This window comes from Jaculus jaculus, chromosome 1, assembly GCF_020740685.1.
Source record: "Jaculus jaculus isolate mJacJac1 chromosome 1, mJacJac1.mat.Y.cur, whole genome shotgun sequence".
Classification (NCBI taxonomy): domain Eukaryota; kingdom Metazoa; phylum Chordata; class Mammalia; order Rodentia; family Dipodidae; genus Jaculus; species Jaculus jaculus.
Window position 1 is genome coordinate 231,018,919 of NC_059102.1, and position 15,039 is coordinate 231,033,957.

At 38.0% G+C, this 15,039-nt stretch overlaps 1 protein-coding gene across 2 annotated transcripts in view; it reads right to left on the reverse strand.

Annotated features, from left to right (window-relative positions):
* Positions 1-15,039, reverse strand: part of Itfg1 (integrin alpha FG-GAP repeat containing 1) — a 181,114-nt gene that overhangs the window by 104,318 nt on the left and 61,757 nt on the right. For both annotated transcript variants that reach the window (XM_004664834.3, XM_045132791.1), the window contains 2 exons: positions 10,607-10,668; positions 3,936-4,017 (listed from right to left, as the gene is read on the reverse strand). In XM_004664834.3, the coding sequence (XP_004664891.2) occupies positions 3,936-4,017; positions 10,607-10,668 (144 nt within the window). The remainder of the gene's footprint in view (positions 1-3,935; positions 4,018-10,606; positions 10,669-15,039) is intronic.

The window sequence follows — 15,039 nt, forward strand, 5'->3', positions numbered from 1 at the left end:
TAGAGCCAGGTTTGGTGGCATAGGCTTGTATTCCTTCACGGCAAGAAGAGGCAGCAGGACTGCTAAAGTTCAAGGCCAGCCTTGTCTACACAGTGAGGTCCAGGCAAGCTAGAGCTAAATAACAAGACTGTCTCATCCCCTACTCACAAAACTCCAAACCAAAAGCAAAAGCCTTTCAGAAGACACACATTCCTTAGGGGCTGCTTAACTATTTGAGATACTTATGAGTAAGTAAATTTTCCAAGTTTGAGGTAGGGCGCAGCACCTCATGTAGTAATGACTAGTGTGGTTCTTTTAATCTTTTAAAATATATTTTATTTATTTATTTATTTGAGAGAGAGAAAGAGGGTGAGAGAGAGAGAGAGAGACAGAGAGAGACAAAGCGAGAGAGAGAATGGGCATGTCAGGGCCTCCAGCCAGTACAAATGATCTCCAGATGCATGCACCCCTTGTGCATCTGGCTTACATGGGTCCTGGAGAATCGAACTGGGATTCTTTGGCTTTGCAGACAAATGACTTAAAAGCTAAGGTATCTCTCCAGCTCTAGTAGTGTTTCTTAATAGATGTAACTACTTAGAACTCAAGGATGCCCTCGAGTTGTATAAATGGTGATTTGAATGCCCTGCTAAACTATAAATACCAAGGCATTTGCTTGGCTATCCTCTTGTATTGTATATTAGTATCCTAATTGTTCTTGTTCATCTTACAACTTTCTTTCCATCTTCACTTGTCTGTCAGCTTGTACATCTTCTTTAAAGTGGTCATCTAGGGCTGGAGAGATGGCTTAGCAGTTAAGTGCTTGCCTGTGAATCCTAAGGACCCTGGTTCGAGGTCAATTCCCCAGAACCCACATCAGGCGCATGCGTCTGGAGTTCATTTGCAGTGGTTGGAGGCCCTGGCGTGTTCATTCTCTCTCTCTCTCTCTCTCTCTGTCTGTCACTCTCAAATAAATAAATAAATAAAAATAATAAAGTGGTCATCTAATCCTGATCCTTGGGCTCTTGGAGGACTCATTGCTTTGGTTTATCCCTCAACTTAGACTTACCAAAAGTTTCTGCTTTGCTGTTTACCATGATGAATGTGATGACACTGACAGTACCCAACATCCAAACTAGTTTTATTTTTTCATTTACCTTATGAATAGTCGCATTATTTTTAAGTATCTATTTATTTCAGAGAGAGAGAGAATGGGTGCTCTAGGGCCTCCAGCCACTGCAAACAAACTCTTGACACATATGCTACCTTGTGCCCCTGGCTTACTTGGGTACTGGGGAATCAAAACTGGGTCCTGATGTTTTATAAGCAAGCACCTTAACGGCTAAGCCATCTCTCCAGTTAAGTCTCATTATTTTTAATTGCTTCAGAGTAAATTTATTTTTCATCCTGTCTAGTGTCAAAGAAACCAGCAAACTTGAGTCTTCTTTGCAGTTTCTTCCATCCATCACTCCATTTATTCGTGTAGCTATCATTCCAGCTCTCATCACCTAATAATGCCCTCTCTTACCTCCTGACTGGTTTCCATACTAAAAATAAGCTTGCCAAAGCTGTTTAAATCTGCTTCTCTTTTGACAGAAACATCCCAAACACTTCTGAAGCTCAACTGCATGCCTAAGAAGCAGTTCCTGAAGCATATTCTTCTAGAGCAAAAACTTCATTCAACTATTTCTGGAAGTTGATAAAACATGCCTTAGCAAAGAGTTCTCCAAAACTGCTCTACTTTGCACAAATTCTATAGAATAAAATCAACATAGAACACCTGTAATTCTTAGGCTAATCCAGTGTGGTCAGTCCACTTGTATGTCTCTACATCTTTACAGAACTCTATTCAAGCCTACTTGGTTTATTTATTAGTCTGTAATCTCACTGATTTCATATAACCATGAAATTTTAGACAATCCTTAGAGTTGCTTTCAAGTCCTGTCCAAAATTCCACTTCTTCCAGGATGTTCATGTCCCCTTTCTCAGTCTAGAATGGCATGTGCTGCCACAAGATTGTATAGAAACTTTGTTCTTTTCATGTAGCATCAATTTTATGATCAGCAATGAAATACAGTCTGATTTTCTTTTCTTTTTTGCTTTTTCAAGGAAGGTTCTCACTTTAGCCCAGGATAATTTAAAACTCAATCTGTAGCCCAAGGCTGGCCTTGACTTCAAGGAGGTTTTCCTAACACAGCCTCCTGAGTACTGGGATTTGTACCTCTAGCCCTGGCCCTTGATTTCCTTTTTATAGTATGGCAATTGTATCTTTGTTCTTACATTTCTTTTCTATGGTCTTTTGTCTTCCCAGTTAGATTATATATCTCTTAAAGTTAAGGAACTTACTTTTAAAATTTCAGTTTTGTCTTATGGTTATCACTATAGTATTTTAAGCCCAACTGAGGTCCAGTTTTTACATTTTATTTGTCAGTAATACTGATCTTGTGAAATTATACTATGTTTTCTTAACAAAGTTGCTTAACTCAGAAGATAGAATCACTTTTACATAAACATAGAAGTTCTATGGTAAAAATTCTAAAAAAACTTGGCAAGGTTATAATTTCTTATTTTTCTTTTTTTCCTTATTTTTCTTTTTCTCTTCTTTCTTTTATACATGTGCATGAATGTGTGTATGGGGTGTATATGGAGGTCAGAGTGCAAATTTGTTGTTATTCCTCAGGAATGCCATCCACTTATTTATTTATTTCTTGTAATTTAATTAGATTTTGTGACAAGGTCTCTCACTGGCCTGGAGCTTAGCTAATTAGGCCAGACTGGTTGGCCAGCAAGCCCCAGAGATCCAACTGTCCCCATCTCCCCAGTTCATGGATTACAAGTGTAAGCCACTGTACCAGTTTTTTTTTTTTAATTTAAAAATTTAAAAATTTTTAATTTTTATTGTTTTCAAGGTCTCACTCTAGCCCAGACTGACCTGGAATCTGCTGTGTAGTTCCAGGCTGGCCCCGAACTCACAACAACCCTCTTCCTCTGCCTCCCAAGTGCTGGGATTAAATGTGTATGCCACCATGCCTGGCTTTAATTTTTTTTAACTTTGAATTTACAACTTTCATACATATACATAATAGAGTTCAATTATAAGCCCACACTTATCACCTTTTTTTGCCTCTCTATCCCATCCCTCTTCCACTGAGCCCCTTCCTTCCAATTAATACCTTGTTTTGTTTTGTTTGTTTTTGAGGTAGGATCTCACTCTAGCCTTGGCTTACCTGGAATTTACTCTTTAGTCCAAGGTGGCTGTGAGTGCAGGGCCATCCTCCTACTCCAGCCTCTTGAGTGCTGGGATTAAAGGCATGTGCTATCAAGTCTGGCTTACATTTTTCTATTTTAATGACTACTTTTTAAATTAATTATGGACTTTATTATTATATGAACATACTGGCTATATTTGCAGTTGGGATATACCCTTAGATTCCCTATCTCTTGCCCTCATTCACTGAGGGAATTCCTAAGTGTGGCTACTGGTGGTCTTCACTGTGAGTCCCCTGTGGTGAGAGGCAATGCTTCAGGATGCTCCTTCCCAGCCTGTGGCTCTTACAATCTTTCTCCCACAATGTTCTCTGAGCCTTGGATTTTTACACTAGTTTTTTTTTTTTTTTTTTTAAACAAGGGTTCATTCTGGATATTAAACTTAGGCATTACAGATGCATGTGACACTGTGTGTCTGGCTTTGTGTGGGTATGAGGAGAATCAAAGTCAGGTCAGGTTATCAGCAGACTAGCAACCAAGCACTTTTAACTGCTAAGCTCTCTCCATAGCCCCTCAAAGTACTTAAAAATTTATATGTTAAATACTTCCTGCTATTTTATTAAGAAACGGATCCCATGTGGTATATATCTATATATTAGAGGTGCATGTACTGAAGTTATTCACTACCGTGATAACTGATATGATTAGGTTAGAATGGGGGAGGGGGAGTTGAAAGGCAAAAATAGTCTTACCAAAGTCTGCAAATGCTGACTGTCCAACCACCACCAAATTTTTAGGTTTTTCAAATACACTACTGAGAGAGAAGTTTCCACCCTGTGAAAGTCAGAAAAGTTTGAATTAGGCCATTATAATGTACTTATTCATCAAGTGTAAAATATGACACTTTAAGTGAAGAAAGAAATAATATTATTTAATCTTTTGATTTTATTACACTAAAGTCACCCCAATCCCATCCACTTTTATTAACACAGAAAGAAAGAAAGGAGGAAGGAAGGAAGGAGGGAAAGAAGGAAGAAAGGAAGGATGGAACAAATCACGGGCTGGTGAGCAGGTAAGAGTGCTTGCCCTGCAAGTATGAGGACTTGAGTTCGATCCTCAGCAGCCATAGAAAGAGGCAGGTATGGCCACACATGCCTCTGAGGAGAATGGAGACAGGAGAATAGTTAAGGCTGTTGCTCAGTCTGTCTGACAGACAAAAATGAAAAAGAAAACAGTGGCTGCCTCAAGGAAAGAAAGCAGAAGAGCAACAGAGGCTAGCACAGCTGTGCTCTGACCTCCACAGATGTCATACACATCTACACACATGTGCATTCAATACACACCCCTTACACACACTACTGTGAAGAGGATATGAATTTAGAGTGCTTTATTTTGCTTCAATTCTAGCACAGTATCTTTTATCAGATGAGGTTCCCAGCACATCATCACTGAAGTAGACCCAAAATGAACTTAACATGGCTCAGGGAAATTTTGCAGAAGAGGGGGTAGAAAGAATGTCAGAGCCACATGTTGGGTCATGATACGCACAGACATTTCCTCCTACCCGTAACTGTGGGCTAACTCCACAATGCATGACCCATATACCTCAACAAGAAGGGGCCAGGGGGAGGGGGTAAGACATGCAGAAGGCTAACAATGGTACCAACTTGACTGTATTCATTTAGTACAAAACTAATTAATAAAAAGTAAAATAATAAAATTGTTATAATTTCAGACATAATGAGTGACTTATTTCAAGTACCATGGAAAGCTTTGAAAATAAAAAGTATTAAAATTAGTTCCTACATTCAAATACCTTAACTGGGAGACAGTATATAGTGGAGATAGGATGTAAATCAGGAAGATAGAATTTCTGAAAGCAACAACTAAGTTGCAAAGCACTGTGTTTTCCAATTCCAAGGGGAGTGTATTCTATTGAGATATTCAGATAAGAGGCAAGTTCTATTTACCCTTCAAGGCTAATTTGTCTTCAGTTCATGTTTATGTGCAATGAGAAGGAAAAGAAAATATTAAACAGACCCCATGTACTAAGGAAGGGCAGGTAAGATAAAGAGAATGGGTAAGCCACTGGAGACTCTGTGTCAGTGACTCTTTCCAAAAGTGTACAGTCTACACTTGACTTTCAAAAGCAACCTGAACTTAAGTAGTCCCTTTCTTTTATGTAATTTTAGGTGAAAAGTAAGAAAAAACAAAAATAATGCATTTGGGATTTTGAGCTCTATTCTATAAAGCAATTCTTACTACTGGCATCTCTAATGTTTGGTATATTGACTTTGATTTTTATATGTGTTGTTTCTTAAGAAATCACTTCTCTCCTCTGGAGAAAGCACTACTACAATGAACACATAGGAAACAAGCTTGAGGTCTCAGAAGGGAGGGGGCAAGGTGTGTTCTGTGATGGACAACTTTCTAACCATTATAACATTTCATTATTCACAAAATGAAACATATATCCTCTACCATTGTTAAACATCAGATGTACGTGCAAATGACTTTTCTGTAAGCAGTTTTACAAAGATGCACAAACCTCAGGTTTTCCCTCTAGTCTTCCCAAAAACTTGAAATTGCATCATAGATAGCATTGTCAAAGTTGCAAAATTCCTGACTAAAGTTGTGTTGCAGTCAGTTTTGAATTGCTACACAAAGAACTCGACAAAAAGCAGCTTATGGAAGGAAAGGGTTTATTTTGGCTCATAGACTCGTGGGGAAGCTGCATGACAGCAGGGGGAAATGATGGCATGAACAGAGGGTGGACATCACCTGCTAGCCAATATCAGGTGGACAACATCAACAGGAGAGTGTGCCAAACACTGGCAAGAGGAATCTGGATATAATATCCACAAACCTGTCCCAACAATCCATCATGTCCAGGAGGATCTAATTCCCAAATTACACCAGCTGGGGACCTACCATTTAGAGCCCATAAATTCATGGGGGACACCTGAATCAAATTACCACAAGTGGTATACGCTTTTGTGGGTTTTGAAATTGGAAACACTGTGTGCTGAATGGTTACAATAGAAAGGACAGGCAAAACTTACTGAATCAACACATTAGCCTCACACGATATAAATATATCTGACTATAAAGTACACAGACTAAAAACAGCACAGGTCTGTGGACTCTGGACAGCATATACATTAGTATTTCTATGTCTAACTTCATCAGTTACCTCTATCAAGAAACAATGGCCTTCCACACAAGTGCCTCCCATCAGTAATGACTATGATCACAGTGAGCAGCCACAGAACAACCATGATATGACCGTCTAATGAGTGAAGAAGATAATATTTTCCTGCCAATAACGAGTATGTAGAACACATTACATAAAAGGGATAACAATACTTTATTTAGATGAATTTCCCATCATTGCCATTACTTTATTCCACTTGCAAGCACAAACCTATATTACTTAATTTCCCTACATTAGTGTTATTTACATGTTATTACTCTCATTATATAACATATTTTAGTGAGGCATGACTACACATATCTTCAGGGGTGAAGCTGCTACATCATTACTTCATGTAGAAAGAGACTCTCCTAGAACCCAACCACTGATCTGTGCACACAACTAATGCTCTATTGATTTGTTGCAGCACTTATGGTTCTACTAGCTAATGCAATTTTATAGGCTTTGTATTATTCTTTTTTAAGTTCTTTTGTCAATTAATGTTTACTATAAAGTATTTGACCAAACTCTCCTTGGCAATGGTCATCTATTTTAAGAATATTGCATTTTATCAGAAATAGTTAATTTTGAATACTCATTCCCTTAATTTATACTAATGATTCACTTAGTGTTATCCTTACCTGTGAGAGAGAAAGGTAGGGAGGAAAGAAGGGAGGGAGAGAAAAAACACAATCACATTTTTTCAATAGTAGTACATTAAACAAAGATTAGTCTTTTTGACTTCAATGTTTTTTCTTTATCCTATTAAAAAAATCAAACTGCTATTGTTTAGAAGCAGTTAGAAGCTGTGATCTTGTCTAAATAGATATATTAACCCCTTTTTGGTGTCTGTGATCCTGACCAGCATCACTGGTCCTGTTATAAGATATGACTGATGACGGACCTCTTCCTACTTGTTTGTGTTATAATTTTGTAAAGACTGACTGGCTTTCATCAACATTTAAAAAATATTTCTATGAGTAAGGATTTGGCTTCTGAATAATATGGAAAAGTAGAAGCCATGTTTGAGGGAGTGGAGGAACACAGTTACTGAAAGAAAGGGTTCAACGAGATCTACTGCCCAGAAAAACTGCCAATACCAACTCCACTACTTACCTTCTGGTCAGCAACTGAACCTCTATGATCAGACTTCCTGGCAGCTGCCCCAGAACCATTCGTCAAGGGCAGAACAACCCTAAATATAGAGACCAGCCTACAGAAACTGCATCAACAGAAACCCTTCAACTACAAAGTTATGTCCAGCAGCTACAGCTCCATGTCTGCCCATGACAGGCAACCCCAGAGCACAGAACTGTACCTAAGAGGCATGGGACAATGACATTCTCCAGAATAACCTTCAGAGACACGGGATTAGGGCACTCCATAGAATAACCCTAAACGCTTCCTGCAGTGAAGAGCCTCCAGAAACTGCATCACTAGCAACCTTTAGCCAAGAAGAAACGCCCACTGACTACTGCTGCTGCAGGTCTGCCGTAACAGCTGACCCTGGGTATGCCAGAGCTGTCTCCTGGGAAGGCAACTGTCTTCAAACAACACAGCCACAACAAACCCTAGTCTTGCAGCTACCATCTTTGGGGGGCAGGAAATGTCCTGGGACAACACAGCCTCAGCCAACCCTGCTCACTGACAGCACTGAAGTTTGTGAAGGTGCAGCTCTGGTAATCTGGAACAGAGGACCCTGACGGGTGAAAGCCAATATAGGTACCTGGGAGGGTCTATGCATCTGTGGCCATGAATGCCTCAACTAACTCTGCAAGGCAGAGAAAGCCACTCTCAACCCTCACCATCTCAAGGGTACCCAGCACACTAAGGTTCACAGGTGGGCAGGATTTCCACATCCCTCCAGAGCCTGCCCTGCAGCATGCCCTGTCTGTAGGAGTTTTAACCCCATACCCACAAGAGACTGGACTGCATCTTGTCTAGGGGCCAGAATATGTCAGGCCAGGAAAAGCTGACATGAAAATGTTTAGGTGTATAGCAATCTTTCTTACCTGAAATGTCACAAAGCCTGAATCTGACTCACCTGCTGTGTATATCAACCTCTGCCCCTATCTCAGGAAATAGATAAAAACCATAATCATACTAGAGAGAAGAAGCACAATGTCCCACTGAGAGGGAAAAATGAGGACTATGACCTACTATTTCCATTTTCTTTTTGTTGTTTTCCTCTGATATATATATATATATTTAATTAAGTCCCCTGTTTTAAAGAATATTTTATTTATTTACTTGCAAGGAGACAGAGAAGGAGGGAGGAAAGATGAGAAAGAAAAAGAGAGAGAGAGAGAGCCCATGCATGGCTGCACCAGGGCTTCTTGCCACTGCAAACTCTGAATGAATGTGCCACTCTGTGCATCTGGCTTTACGTGGGTGCTGGGGAATTGAACCTGGGGTCATCAGGCTTTGCAAGCAAGTGCCTTTAACTGCTGTATCATCTCTGGAACCTTGATGCTTGTTTTTCTTTCATATATATTTTGGGTTTTGGTTTACTATTTTTGTCTTCATTTTTTTTGTTGCTGATGTTCATGATGTGATCCTTGTTTGTTTCAACATTTTAATAGTTTACTCTAATACTTGCAATATTGTACATTGATTGTTAACCTACTATATTTAAATTTCTATCTCAGTAGACTACACCTTCATACCTCTCTCTTTTCAACACCCACAAAAATCTACTACTCTCTATTCCTCTCTTGATGATAATCTATACTACCTCGTTCAACCTATATACTTACCATCTTATCCAAATTTTTCTGCCCCTTTCCCCTTCCTCCAATTCCTTCCACCAGTTCACCCAATTCCTTCCTCAGATACTGCTATACTTTGCTGTAAAAAAATAACATCTATAAGCCCAATCTTCTCCAACCAGCACCCTGACTCTGGAGTCTTTGTAACCTAAAAGGAACAAAGTGTAAAACAAAAGGTCATCTATGGTACAGGCAGCCAGAGCTGTCAACTCCCCCTAAAACAAACAACCAACCAACCAACCAACCAACCAACCAACCAACCAACCAACCAATGGGGATCAGCAGTGTCTTACCACCCAAGACCGTGTAGGAAATGTACTTCCAAGTGAAGACATTCCCCATAGATGGACTCACACATAACAACACAAACAACCAGCAAAAGGAGAAGAGTCAAAACCAGAAGACACATCCATGCTTACAGGAGCATAAAAGACAACAGATAATACAAGACAGCAAACCACAACATGCTCCTAGCCCCGCTCCCCAGTGTCCCTACAGTGGAAGCCAGACACTGAGATGGATGATATGTCTAATAAAGAATTCAGGCCCTACAGGAACAATTAATGTCTCAAATAAGCAGATGAACGAACTAAAGAAGTATACAAAAAGCTCAACAAAATCATCTCCCAAGTGATTGAATGGAATGGTGAGCTGAAGGAAAAAGGTCATAAATATGGAGGAAAAATTCAGTAAGGAAATAAATACCCTAAAAAGCACCAGAAATTGAACAAATGAAAGAAATGATCAGATGATGGTTGAAATGACAGAGCTGATGCAGAATAACTTAATTTTTTTCAGAAATAATTCAGTGGTTTAAATGCAGCAATGTAACCAAAGACTTTTAATGTTGTTTTGTTTATTATTGAAATTGGCCAGGTTTAATTTAGTAAAGAATATGGCTTTACACAAAGCCATAATTTAAAAATGTTGCAATAAAAAGATTTCTTGGAAGCCAGGCATAGTGGCGCAAGCCTTTAATCCCAGGACTCGGGAGGCAGAGGTAGGAGGATTGCCCTTAGTTTGAGGCCACCCTGAGGCTACATAGTGAATTCCAGGTCAGTCTGAGCTAGAATGAGACCCTACCTTGAAAAACAAGACAAAACAAAAACAAACAAACAAACAAAAAAGATTTCTTGGGGGTTAGGGAAATTACTTAGTGGTTATAGTGGCTTGCTTGCAAATCCTGCTGGTAAATTCCCCTGTACCCATGTAACACTGGATGTAAATTGGCATGTGCATCTGTGATCTCAATACACATGTGGCATTTTGGACCCAAGAGAATCCTGACATTTGTTAGCAGTTCATTTGAGGTGGCAAGAGACTTTGTTTAAAAGACGGAGAACAGACACCTCAAAGTTATCCCCTGACCTCCATATGTGTGATGGCACTTGTGCCCATACATACACACATACCTAAGTAAATCAATCAGTTAATAAATAAATTAATTTAACAAAATTCTTACCAAATTTTCCCATATCTCAAACTGGAATGTATTATAGGCAGACAATGTTGTGAGGAATAAATCTAGAAGGAAAAGAAATAGTAATACTTGCAGTCATATAGGTATTTACATTTAGACACAGGAAGAAATATGATATACATAATTATTAATAAGTGAGTAATAAATTATTATAATATAACTATTTTATATTTTTAAAAGTTTAATTCCATAAAAAGCAAGTGCTCTTCAATTAGTACAATAGAGACAAAAAATTTATTCTCTTTTCCCTCATCCCTGCCCCCTCCAATATTTTATCTATTTATTTGAGAGAGAGAGAGCGAGAAAGGGAGAATGAATGAGAATGGGTGAGCCTGGGTCTCTAGCTACTGCAAACAAATTCCAGATGCATGCACCGCTTTGTGTATCTGGCTTATGTGTGTATTGGAGACTTGGACCTGGGTCCTTAAGCTTCTCAGGCAAGTGCCTTAACCACTAAGCCATTTCTCCAGCCCTGAGTGGGGAAAAAAACATTTTAAGGGCACATTTGGTATTGTACATTTTTCTTTCTTTTCAAGAACAATTATTTTATTATGGTTTCCCCCCTGTTTCTATTGTAGTAGGGATGGAACAAGTTCTCCAACATGCTAGCCAAGCACTCTGCAACTTAGCTTTCAGCCCAGTCCTACGTCCTAAAAAGTAACATGTGTCTATATATCACAGTAAGTTTAAAAAATTATTTTAAATAACAGCATTTCAGTATCCAAAATCTTTAAAACTCATGTCATGTGAGCAATAGATCACATTTTAAATTTTGAATGATAGAAGATGTACATTAATAAAGACATAGTAAATAAAATCTGCTTAGTTGGAATGTGCATGAATTTTTCCTTGAAAAACAATAGGTTGACAGTCAAATCAAACATCCTTTTAAAGCAAACACCAGGTCAATGAACACTTGCTGCAGGACTGTAGTTTACTGCAATGTTTGCACAGTGGAAATTTTACTTGTGATTACTAAAGATTTGAAGCCTACAAAGTGATTCATTGGAATATTAAAGTGGCATTATGTTTCATGCTTTAAAATGGCAATCATTCAGAATGATGTGAACAACATGACTATTTCCAAGAAATATTTCCCCACATTATGCTCAGAAAACTATCCTTCACAAATTAATGTTTTAGTGTGTAAGATTCATATAAGTTTATGAAACCAATGCATGTAATTATACTAAAATCCCAAGATAGCTAAGTAACTTGCTCAATTTTAAAATTAGTTGAAGTCAAACTCTTGATTCAGGATTTTTTATATCTACATATCAAATATCTCTACATTTATGTCCATCACTCTGAAGATACTATTGACTCTGGATATAGAGTTATGATCTTTTATGAAGATGAGTAGTAACTTCACTGTCATACAAACTACCAATGAAGTGGTAATTTTCATATTTATCTAGAAAAGCCTCAAATTTGAGATTTATGTCCTGATAAATCTACCACCAATCTCTTCTCATTCCCCTATGCATCTTCCACATTGCCCTCAGGTTGAAACAGGAATCAAGGCTTAGTGCCTTGATAAGGCAGGTAGCTTCATGGGACTGGAATTATGTTATTACCATACATAGCTAACAAGGGATAGCCAGAAGGAGTTGTGGATATAAATTAACAAAGTATTATCACTCCTAATAAAATTCAATTTCTACTGGTGTATTAGTTTCAGTATTATATTTGCATAGAAGGCTATGAATTATGAGCCTGTTAATTCAGGCACATTAGAAAATATAAGAATTATAACATATATTGCTGACTATTTTCATACTTTCAGTATCTATTAAAACTATGAAAAGCATTAAGGCTAGATGGAGAAAACACATTCATTCATTACATAAGGAAGTCTTAGAAAAATGAATGATTTGTTAGAGAAATAAAAATAGAGATGATTAATTATTAACAATTTAATATGGAGAATCATGCTTCAGAGTTTGAATGAAATAAGAATGAAATCACAGTTGGAAAAAAATTTAGTCAATAAAACAATAATTAATCACTCTACCACATTGCTAAGAGTAAGTCACAAAATAAAATGAGATGATGTATTCAAGAAAATGCTATTGGATGCTGTGACAGGGCTGCTAGATCACTTTGCACAAATGAAAGATTTGTTTGCTGAGTTGCTGGAAATTTTTCTAGTAGACAGCCTGAAGTGGTCAGTCATATCTGGAACAACTTTTAAGGAGGGCACACCTAATAATTGGCAATCTGAGGTTTAAAGAATGTATCCAACATGCAACTCAGGACAATTGAACGGGATCAGTCACTCCATGTTTACCTCTCTCCTGGACTTAGTCAGTTGTAGTTTTCACTGACACTAAACAAATGGCCAACTCAGCTTCCTTCCCTTCTCACCACTGGTATAGATTACAAGAATATATCCTGGACTGGAGAGATGGCTCAGTGGGGAATGTACTTGCTGAGCAAATAAGATGACCAAAGTTTGGATCCCCAGCATGTAAAAACAGGCATGGTAGTATGCACCTGTAATTCCAGCACTGGGGAGGTAGATACTGGATTCCCAGGGCTTACTAGCTTGCTAGGTTCATCAAACTTATGAACTCTAGTATAGTGGGAGACCTTGTCTCAAAAAAATATGGTAGGTAGGCCCACTGTACACCCCAAACAGACATGCATGTAGGCTACCTGCCTGGACCAAGGAATACTAGGTCTGTTTGCACAGGCTCCTGGATAGGCCTTGCCGGGCCCAACCAACACAGTCACACATGCAGGCTGCCTAACATGAGCAAGAAGGACTAGCTCACTTAGCATAGATCCCTCACCAGTACTAGAGTAGACTTTCAGAAGTAGTTTAGGCCCAGGCCCTGTTTATTTGTAACCCAGAAGCTTGGATGTTATTGTAGTAGTTACAGCTCCAGCCTACCTTGTATTCCACCCCTCAACCCCCTGCAGTGGAGCTACTGTTGCTACATTCTCAGCAAGACAGTTCTCCAGATGGGCATAACTAATGCAAAACAAGTAACATAACAAATCAAGGCAAGTAAAGCTGGGAAGACAGCTTAGAAGTTAAAACACTTGTTTCCAAAGCCTGGTGACTTGGGTTTAATTCCCAAGCCAATCATATAAACCATATACAAAAAAAAAAAAAAAAAAAAAAAAAAAAGGCACAAGCATCTGGCATTCATTTGCAGTGGCAAGAAGCCCTGGTGTATCATATGCACAAATAGGTGCAGATTAATTAATTAATAAAATTTATAAATAAAAAGAAACCAAGACAAGATATCCTCACCAAAGATACTTAGTCCCACAGTTGAACTAAGCTGAAGTTTCCAACAAGAATTGTTTAGCAGAAATTCCAAAAAAAGAATGAAAAAAACATATACAACAAATTTAAAGAGGATATGAATAAACAGCTTAACTGAATACAAAAGAAACAACACAAGAACTCAATGGACACCTGATTGAATTCAAAGGGGACATGAACAAATGCCTGAATGAATTATAAGAAAACACAATAAAATAAATGTAATGAGAAAGTCAAAGCAAAGAATGAAAAGGGAAGTCTAATGAAGATACAGAGTTGCTGAAGAAAAACTAACAGAAATCAAATATAAAAACTCAACTAAAAAGCTCCTGAGAAAACCATTCCAATAGATCATGTGCAAGACAGAATATTAGGACTTGAAGACAAGGCACAGGAAATAGATCAGGAGGCCAAAGTCAATGAGAAATTCAAAAAGTTTGAGCAGAACATGCAAGGTGGGACACCTTAAACAGACCAAATGTTCAAATCAAGGGCATACACAAGGAAAAGAACTACAGGTCAATAGCCTGAAAATACTTTTAATAAAATTAAAGAAGAAAAATTTCCAAATCTCATGAAGGAGAAGCCCATCTAGGCACAAAAGGTATGGGAACACCAAATAGACAGGACCAGAAAAGACAAAAATCTTATGATCATCTTAATAGATTCAGAAAAAGCATTCCACAAACACACAATATACCTTTATGATAAAAACATCAGACTAGGGATGGAGACATCATATCTCAAAGTAATAAAGGTCATATCCAACAAAACTAAAGCCAGTATCATACTAAATGAGGAAAAACAGATTTAGGGATGTCTACTCTCCCACTGCTATTTGAAATAGCACTTGAAGTCTTAGCTAGAGCAATAAGACAAGAGAAAGAAATAAAATTGATGCAGATTGGAAAGAAATAAGTAAAACTAGCTTTATTTGCGGATGATAAGATTCTGCATATGAGAGACCCTAAGCCCTCCACCAAAAAACTTTTATAGCTGATAAACTCTATCAGCAAAGTTGCAGGATATAAAATTAATACACACATTTCAATATCCTTCTTATATACCAATGACAAACATAATGAGAAACAAATTAGAGAAATAGTCCTATTTACAATGGCCAAAAAATTAAATATCT